The sequence below is a fragment of the Physeter macrocephalus genome, chromosome 10 (assembly GCF_002837175.3).
Source record: "Physeter macrocephalus isolate SW-GA chromosome 10, ASM283717v5, whole genome shotgun sequence".
NCBI classification, from domain to species: Eukaryota; Metazoa; Chordata; class Mammalia; order Artiodactyla; family Physeteridae; genus Physeter; species Physeter macrocephalus.
The window spans coordinates 39,437,288-39,447,463 of record NC_041223.1 but is presented as its reverse complement, the minus strand read 5'-3'; the positions used below and the strand labels follow the sequence as shown (position 1 = coordinate 39,447,463).

General features: G+C 36.8%; 1 protein-coding gene across 1 annotated transcript in view; it reads right to left on the bottom strand.

Moving 5' to 3' along the window:
• Positions 1 to 7,825: 7,825 nt before the first annotated feature.
• The window catches only part of TRDN (triadin), a 366,265-nt gene continuing 363,914 nt past the window's right edge, over positions 7,826 to 10,176 (bottom strand). Inside the window, exon 43 of the mRNA XM_055087525.1 lies at positions 7,826 to 8,767. Coding sequence (XP_054943500.1) covers positions 8,628 to 8,767 — 140 coding nt within the window. The 3' untranslated portion in view covers positions 7,826 to 8,627. The remainder of the gene's footprint in view (positions 8,768 to 10,176) is intronic.

The following is a 10,176-nucleotide window of genomic DNA, read 5'->3' as shown; positions in this document are numbered from 1 at the left end:
AACAAGCTTGTGATCTTAGGCAAATCAATAAACTGTTCTGATCTTTATCCTGTTTGTCAAATTACTGGTTTATCTCTTCAAATTCAAGGTTTCTATACTCACAATATTCTTCTCTAGGCATTTAAAGCTATTCATAACTACTTTATTGTTTTTCAAATCAATATTATTTTATAAGTAAGAAATACAGGGACTTCCCTGGTGGCACAGTGGATAAGACTCCAAGTCCCCAATGCAGGGGGCCCAGGTTCGATCCCTGGTCAGGGAACTAGATCCCACATGCATGCTGCAACTAAGAGTTCACATGCCACAGTTAAGGACCTGGTGAGCCGCAACTAAAGAGCCCTGGAGCCACAAATAAGGAGCCCACCTGCTACAACTAAGACCCAGCACAACCAAACAAATATTTTTTTAAAAAGAAATGCATAATAAGCAAGTTTCTTAAACATTCATTTTTTAAAAATTTAATGTAACCAATCATTTCTGAAAGACAAAGTTACTTGTTCCTGTCATTATCAAGTTGATGTTTCATTTACAAAACAATCTCCTCATTAACTATCAGCTAGTATCTTGATTCTTTTGATTATTAATTTAATTATTAATATATTCTATTATTAATCTCCTATGGAAAGATTGGGCTCACGGGCCCAGCCGCTCCGCGGCATGTGGGATCCTCCCAGACCGGGGCGCGAACCCGGTTCCCCTGCATCGGCAGGCGGACGCGCAACCACTGCGCCACCAGGGAAGCCCGATTGTGATTATTTTAATCTGGTTTGAGTTTTACCCTCTTAGATACGTGAAAAGTATGTTTATATACCAAAAAATTGGCCTGGTAATCAAAGAATAAAAATCTTTCACTCTGTTTCAAAATTATTTTCCCTATTTCAAAAGGCTGCTCCTTACTTGACTAAAGGTGGTACCACTGAAATTAAATTACAGAAAATGTAACTATGTTGTGGTCCCATTTTCTACTGTAGACATTCCATTTTATATAAAATGTGCTCCTTTTGGCCATTTTACACAAAATGTAAAGCACGATTTCTATATTATTTCTCAAAATGTGCTCTAAGCAATCATCACACTAAATATGCTTTATTTTTGTTCTGTTTTAGCATAATGTTGTAGTAGAAAGCAATAGGAAATAACCAATGAGACAAATAACATTTACCAATTCCCACTCAACAGATGAAAAAAATACTCTGTAATTGGATTTACAATTGCAAATTTCAGTAAGATGGATATTAACAACATGGATTTAAGTCATTTTCAGCCTTTTCATTTTGAACAGCTTTAGCAGAGGTAAGCGGTCTAGCTAAGTCGTTTTAGGCATACATGTGATAAGTTCTTTCCTCACTAGACAAGGGGTTAGTTACAAGCTCTAATGGAACTGAATAAAATGAAATGTGAATGGGATTTGTCATCAATTTCAAGCAAAGATTCCTTTGAACTAAGAAGAACTAAAGACTGCTTTACATCAAAGGTGCAGTTTTAAAGCTGAGGGTATTAATGATGTGAATCATGACCTTTTGATTTCTTTAAAATATTTTTATATGACTCATAATGAGATTAAAAGTGGGCATTATTTCCAGATATCTGAAATGGAGGCACCAGACTTTTGTTATTCAAAATGACCCATTGGAAAATTTTTGCCTAACCATCCTCAGAATTAAAGAAAGTAACAGTTACAAATTAAAATTTCTTCATCTCTGAAAAAAGTTTGCTTGATTTCCTCATCCACACCAAATGAAACAACTTGAAAAGAAACAAAGGATTATTAATTATAAAAGTCTGTGCATTATATTTCAGTCATCAAAAACTTAACACTATGCTGGCATTAGCAATAGAGTACTGCCATTTAGAACTGTCAATTTAATTCAATTTATTTTCTAGTTTCAAAAATAATTTTATTTTCTTTAAATGAATGTTATTCTGGTTCTAATAGAAACATGGTGTATATGCTGATTTCCAAATCTTGCCACTTCGTGGAAACTACATGGAACAACTATGAGAACAAAATAAATGAAACAACTAAAAAGGTCCAAACTCTTGTATCTTCAGCAAAACGTGGAAACAAAGAAAATATGAAAACTCAAAACTAGATCTATGTGAAGCCAAAGGTATTCCTTAAAAAAAAAAAGACAAAAATCTACTTAACAAAAGTCCACAAAATTTAAGCAAGTTTTATATAAAAGAGGATTTCCAAATGATCGATAAATATATTAAAAGTTCTCAACATCATTGGTCAGCAGGGAAATCCAATTTACAAGAGTGATGTATGACTACGTACCCACTAGAAGTTAAAATGAACAAAATGACAATAGCAAGTATAAGCAAGGATTGAGGCAGCTGGAATTTCATACTCTGTTGTTGGAGTGCAAACTGTTACAACCAGTTAGAAAACTGTTTGGAATTATCTACTAAAAATGAACATTCACATACTCTATAAGTCAACAATTCACCTCTGAGCTATAACACCCCCACCCATGTACATATGTATGCAATATAAGAAACTAACAAGGATATTTATAGCAGTGCTATTACACTGGACAGAAACTGGAGATGTCCAAATACTCACCCACAATAGAATGTATAAATAAATTCTTTGGTATATACATACATGAATACTATAAAACAATGAAAATGAATAAACTGCTTCTTTAGAATATAAACAATAACAATATGAATGAGTCTAACCTGTGTAATGATAATTACATAGAATAGAAACTGGATATAAAGACGCATAATTTATGATTTCATTTATATGAAGGTCAAAACAGTCAAGACATTTCTTTGATGATAAAGTCAGAATAGTGGTTATCCAGGGGATATTAACTTGATGAGATATGAATGAGGCTTCTGCAGCACTGTTAAGGTTCTATATCTTGACCTGAGTGGTGGTTTCATAGATGCCTCCAGCTCTCCACTCAAGATGTGTGCATAAAATACATCTATCTATCTATATCTGTCTACGTTAATAAGGAAGCTCTGTATATACTGACATAAATAATTGAAGATACATTAGATGAAGAAAGGAAGGTACAGAACAATGTTTGTGATATGTACTGTTTGTGTAAGAGAAGTATCAAAATGAGAACATGTATTAGTTTACATTTGTATTTTCATAGGATGACTACACAAGAATCTGTCAATGTGATTAGCTGTGGGAAGTAAAGGAGTGGATGGGAAACTGAAGCAAGGATGGGATGAGATGATACTTTCAATGTATACCTTTAATACCATTTTGACTTTGAGCAACTTTAATGTATTCCCAATTTAAAAAATATTTTTTCATGCGTTGATGTTCCAAAGATGAAAAAATTGAATTGTTTGCTACATTTGTCCCTCAAAATTGCTGGAATTCAGAGCTGTCTTGTCTTTTCTATAAAATAGTGCCTCCTTTTTAAAGAATGTACTTTCCTTTCAGGTCATCCCAACTCTGTCCATGATGGCATCAAATATATACAAATATACAAATGATTTGCCATTGAATTCTGAATATGAGAGGGAGAGAGTTCTTCTCTAAGCCAAGACGTATGTTAATTGTTTTAAGATGCAGTAGTATTTATTTTGACACTGCCTTCACTAACTTACATTGCTGAAACACCTTCAGACATTCTAACAAATGTTCAATTCTGTGGCAGTGTCTAGGGTACAAGAGTCAATTGGTGTTCTGTCTCAGCTTTACATTCAGAGCACTACCTTTTCACAGATATCTTACAAGCTCCTCGGGTTCTGATTCAATGGTTTGAAGGATATTCTGCTGTCACTGATTTATAGCAGCTCCATGAAAAGAACACAAAAGAGTGAATTTTTTTAAAGCAAAAATTTTTTTGCCAGTGGTGACGTTCCCATTTTTGTGTTTGGCTCATGCGGTCTGGCTTTCATTTGCTGCTTTAGCTCATGACACTTAGCAACGCTAGGTCTCCAGTTCAGAGCATAGCTGGACCATTTAATAACAAAACCAGAAGGAGTTTGAAAGGTCAACAATATTACTTTCCAAGGTACTTTCCTGTAACTTTCCTCACCAAAGATGAATGACCTTGTGTGGCAGGAACATTTGTTTTCATTTCGAGATGAAGAACTGAGCAACAGAGGAGATGAATGACCAGTTACTCTAGAATTAGAATCTGACCTCAAGTTTGAGGACCCTTAGGCCACAGGGCTCTCTACCACAGCAGACTTGTTCTGAAAACACATCTGACCCGGAAACTCTACTCAGAGAGATCCTGAGGGATCCCTCCTACTCAGAGGGATCCCAACCTCTTATTAACTTATTTAAGAGAGCTTTGGATGTAGTGGGGAAAAAACGTAAAATACCCTAATGACCTAATGCAAGCAGTTAGTTCTTGCTAAAATTTCAACATGGAGAATTGACTCAGAAATTGATGATCTTGAAGAGGGCACATGGCCTGGAACTGAACAAGGCTGTGTGAGAAACCAATAATTTTTTTGCTATTACCACTTTATTAACATGCACTTCTTCTGAAATTTGTATGACTCTTAATTATTAATATGCACTAATTCATCATTTATTTTGAGCTTTCCTTTAGAGTCTAAATGTGTTTTTGTTAGCATCTGTTTTTCTTACTTATTTTGTTAACCTGCATCTTTGGATGCATTGAGATTAATTTAAAGAGAGTTGTTTTCTTTTTATTTGGGGTCTTTCAGTGACTTTTGACTTTTTTACAGTTAAACTGTGTGGAAAAATAAAACTATTTTTATACACAAAGGGAAGCATCCACAGGAATTTCTAAATGTTTTATGGACATATATGATTATTGAAGGGGAACAGGTACAGGGTTGCAGCAGTATTGGCCTGAAAGGAGTAGGGCAAAGAGTGTTGTCTGAAAGCCTGTTCCTGGAAAATTGTGCTGAGTTTCCACATCTTAATGAGTGTGTAAATTACATAGGAAGTTGATGATGGTGGAGACTTATATGGAGTCACACTGGGTGGGTTATATGCAGCGGATTAGAAAACAGAAGATTCCGGTTCTCAATCCAGTTCTGTTACTAGCTAGCAATCCCTTTGGCACGTCACCTAACATCTTTGAGATTCAGTTTCTTTATCTCTAAAGCAAATGAATGAAACTCTTAAGGTCCTTTTAGGCTCTCACGTAGAAAAAAGCAAGTCTTTGCACACAGGATTACATTTCTAACACTGATTAAAATTTAAAAATAAAATTTGAGATGCTGGATAAACTAGCCAAGATTTGAAATAGCACCCTAAGGACAAAGTTAAAGGCATTTGGGAGCTAGCAGACTAATGTTCTAGGCCTGGCTTTGACTCGGTTGGTGACTGGGCAAATTTATGCATTTCTATAGGGACTAGGTTTGTTTTCTGTATTGCCAGTTGGGCTAGATCGTCTCTGAGTTTTCAATCAGCAATAATATTGGCTAGCCTCTCTGATTATTCCAGAAAAATAACTCAAAGAAATAATATGAGTCCCTCAATATACAGTTTCGGTTTCCACAATATTTCCATGAGGAGTTTTGACAGGGATGTACCAGAAGGAAACAATATACCAGCACTTTTCATGGGAATTATTTCAAAAAAGCCTTGCCCCATTATCAGGCTTTATGAAAACTAAACGTAAATTTAAAACCTTAGGTAGTTATTTATTTTCTATAGACCTTCATCTATTAATAAGAGGTAAAGTGTGGGGCAGAGTAAAGAGTTGGGATGGGTAGCTCATACCAATTAGACAAAATGAAGAACTGAAACAGTTATTAACTACTTACATATTCATGACCAATATGACATGATTTATGAGTGAACTACTAAAGACAATGACTTTAACCAACCATTTATCTTTTCCTTTTAAAATGTAAAGCACAAACAAGAAAGGACCACAAATACTTTATTTGATGGACTCGTACGAACAGATGAGAGTTTAGTTAATATTTTTCATGTGCTATTATCACTGTAACTTTAAGCAGATAAACCTTAACAATTATTATTAATATCGTTAACGTCATAATTCATTTGTCTAATTCTAATTACAAGAAATTGTCATATTTTATTTTTTTAATCATTCATAATGAGCGTGAAAGAAACAAAATAATATAGAAATGCACTCAGAGGGAAAAGTAGTGCCACATCCAAAAGTATTATTTCAGAAAATTTTTTTTATGTCATATCTATATTAAGATATTTTGTCAGTGTCCACAGTACATCTGTGAGGTATAAGGTTGTTTGTCCTGAAATCCCTATTTTACACACAGGGAAACAAGCGCAGTATGTTTAGCAAATTTTCCAAGGCCACATATTGTGTCAGGATAGCACTGGGAAAAGAATTTATCTCTGATATTTTTCTTATATAGTCCAGTGCCTAACACAGTGCCCTAGAAAGAGTAAATGCTCAATAGTCACTGAAGGAAAAGAATGAAACCATTCTTCTCTATGAAATTGAGAAAACTGTCATATTTGCTCTCTATTCCTTTAGTCATTAAACTGGACAAGCTGGGGCAGCAGTTGAGCAATAAACTTCATCCACTGTCCTTTCCACAAGTTTTCATTATTACATGAAGAGGCTTTACAAGATAGTACCATCTGGTCAGTACTGAAGTTACACACTTCTAGGCACCCCGCATAAGGAGTGTCATTAATCTTGGTTCATTGTACCATTGGCTTTTGTGGTGTAAGTTAGGTCCACCAGCCTGTGGCCAAGATCAACTTTTCACAAAAGTCACTGAAAATTCATTATTAATAATTAATATGTTACTGATGCCCTACCCTAATGATATTCTAGTAAAACAGAGTTCTACATCTTGGACCTAAAGAACTTAGTAGCAGTCCTTGAAAATAAATGACTTGGCTAGTGTCGGCTCTGGCTACTTCAGACTTTGCTGAAGATAATTATAAAGCCAGAAAGAATAACTCAATTTATTTCCTGAGTCAATGTGTCATAAGTTGAATTGCAACTGTAAATATGATAAAGGTCACAGTGGCATGACTTCCACTTTTATTTATTTATTTTGGCCACGCCACACAGCATGTGGGATCATAGTTCCCCGACCAGGGATGGGACCCTTCCCCCCTGCAGTGGAAGTACATAGTAGTAACCTCCGGACCACCAGGGAATTCCCTGGCATGACTTTTAGAGTTGATAGAAAAATGTGGTAAAAAACACAAGCGTTTATATCACTGGGAGACAAAAGGATGGCAAAACTATAGTAGTTATTCCCAGTGATGCATCATCAAAATAAGTTAAAGATTGTCATTCATTTCATTGACACTGGTAACCAACTACCTAAAAAATAAGTAAGACATCTCATGAAGCACTTATGGTTAAAACGTATTCCTTCACCTCTAATGACATTCATATTTTTCTGTTTTGAGAAATAAAACCTGTTTAACTCCATAGAATGATCCTATTAAAGTGAAATGAAAATACTCTTGTATCTGTCACCCAAATTTAGTGACTGATCTAAAATTTCACCCAGGTGACATTTTCACTAGGGCACAGTCTGGAGAAATCTGACAATTCTACATCTCATTTGCTTATACTTAAACAAATGATTCACCAGACTTGCCTAATTGGATGGTGTATTTCCACTGGAGTGAATGTCCTAATAGTAATTCAAGACAAATCTTAGAGATAAGATTCATCAAACATTTCTACTCCATCTTATCATGTCTAAAGGTCAGAGATACTTTGAGCTCTAAAAGAGCATCACAAGGAACTTAAAGCATTCTTTGGCTCAACTGTTACTCATCTTTAGAGCATAGTCAAAACTAAAATAGAGATTGACAGAAATCAAATCAAACTATTAAACATCTAAAAAAAATGGTTCTGAAGAACCTAGGGGCACGACAGGAATAAAGACGTAGATGTAGAGAATGGACTTGAGGACACGGAGAGGGGGAAGGGTAAGCTGGGACGAAGTGAGAGAGTGGCATGGACATATACACACTACCAAATGTAAAATAGATAGCTAGTGGGAAGCAGCCGCATAGCACAGGGAGATCAGCTCTGTGCTTCGTGACCACCTAGAGGGGTGGGATAGGGAGGGTGGGAGGGAGACACAAGAGGGAGGGGATATGGGGATATATGTATACATATAGCTGATTCACTTTGTTATACAGCAGAAACTAACACACCATTGTAAAGCAATTATACTCCAATAAAGATTTTTTTAAAAACTATTAAACATCAGCTTACTGGGTAAATTGAGTTTAGATACCTACATGATGCAAAAGAGCAGCTTTTGTATAAGCTCCTATACACTTTAAACTTATAGCATAGTCCGTGTTTTCACTTAAAAGTAAATATCTAACTGAAGGCAGAAATGTCATTTTGTCATTGTGTCAATTATGTTTAAAAGACCATTATTAAGTAAAATTTAACTTAATTTGTGAACAACCCTACAGTGAGTGGAAATAGAAAAACATAAGTACCCACACCCAGCAACAAACCAATGACAGATTCTTGAGCGCCAGACCCTCCAACTTGTCTACTTATCATTCAGTCCCTTTGCTCACTCTTTCTTTCTACACCAGGCAGAAGAGTAAAACAGTTTCAAAGAAATTCCCCGGACTATATGATTACAATTGCACGTGCCACTCTGGACAAACAGAAGATCCTATTTTCAAAGTCTTAAAGCACTTGTAAGGGCTGTATATATGTGTCTTATTGTCCTTGTTGCTTCTGTCCTGGAGAACTTGGTTGGCCAGAGCTCTCTCCAGGGTGGTGTGCAGGAGTGACAGGAAACTGAAATCCATAGCCATTGTATCCATCCAAGTAGACACACTGGAAGAAGCTGATGGGGCCTAAAGAATAGAGGATGATGATTTATTAAAACAAGTAGAATGTGATCAGGAACAGAGGTAAAACACTGTGAGGCAGTCTAATACAATACATATGGACATGGGTTCTCCAGCCAGATAGCCTTGGCAACAACCAGCAAGTTCTTCACATGTAAAATCAAGACAACAACAAAAAACCTCACAGAAATATTGTGGAAATTAAATAAGTTCATAAATGTGAACCACTTGAAATCCTTCCTGGCTTTTAATAAGCCATTATTAAAATGATAATAAAAGAAGCCTGGCATAGAAAGTCAAAGTATTTAGTTTATAGGAATCGAGGATGTGCACAGTATTTGGAAAAGCTGTTATGTAGTAACAGGTTTCAAAACATGAGCTTATCAATATGCAAAGTAACCAACTCTGTGTGTGTGTGTGTGTGTGTGTGTGTGTGTGTGTGTGTGCGCGCGCGTGTGTGTGTTAATAACACCACAGAGAGCCTTGTGATTCGTAAAGCCTTGAGGTTTTCCAGCCCTTACTCTGGAGGCAAGCACTCTCCTGAGATGGCACAGTTACTCTTTAGGGCAGTGCCTCCAGGTAGCAGCTCTGTTGTCAGAGTAGAAAACAACACAGGAAAGGAGTTAAAGCCCAGCGAGGCAGTGTGCCCATTGGATACAGCATGAGCTCTGGGCCCAGTGAGCCGAGGCTCCCAGGTAGCAGTTGTGTTAAGAGATGGTGAGTTTAGCCCCTCCTCACCATGATGGACCCCTACTGACTCTTCAGTGTGGTCCATCCTATCCATTTGCATTCTGTCAACCAACCACAGACTTCTTGCAGATGGCCAGGAAAGAGAATGACAATTGCAGCTAGCAGTATGTGGGATATGGGGGTGAGGGGCGTGCTGGCCAAATCCATGTGAGCCTAAGGGCTTAGGAAGCAGAATAAAGCAAAGTGTGGGTAGAAAGAAGCCAAGGGAAGCAACAAGGGATTATTCTGATTTCATCATCCATGATGTCAGCTGACTTTAATCATTGGGTTTTCAGTGATGAAAACAGTTTGGAGAAATCTTGAGTTTAGTTCTTCTCCTTTCCACTCTGTCTCATCCAGAATTGTTTTCTATTTTGTTCTAGCCTCAGACAGAGGCAGGAACACAACACTCCTCCCCCCTGGGGGTTGGACGGTTACACAGAAGGATGGCAGTAAACAGCAGCACCAGTACTAAAAGGGGAAGAGTCCATCAACAACAGGCTACTTTCCAGCTGAACCTTCTGATCCGTAGGCACTGTTCTGACATTTATTTTATTGATGTTAAATAGTTATTAGTGAAAATATCATCATAGCTGCCTAGTCTAGATCTTATATAAAAGGCTCATGAAGGGCTTCCCTGGTGGCGCAGTGGTTGAGAGTCCGCCTGGCGATGCAGGGGACACGGG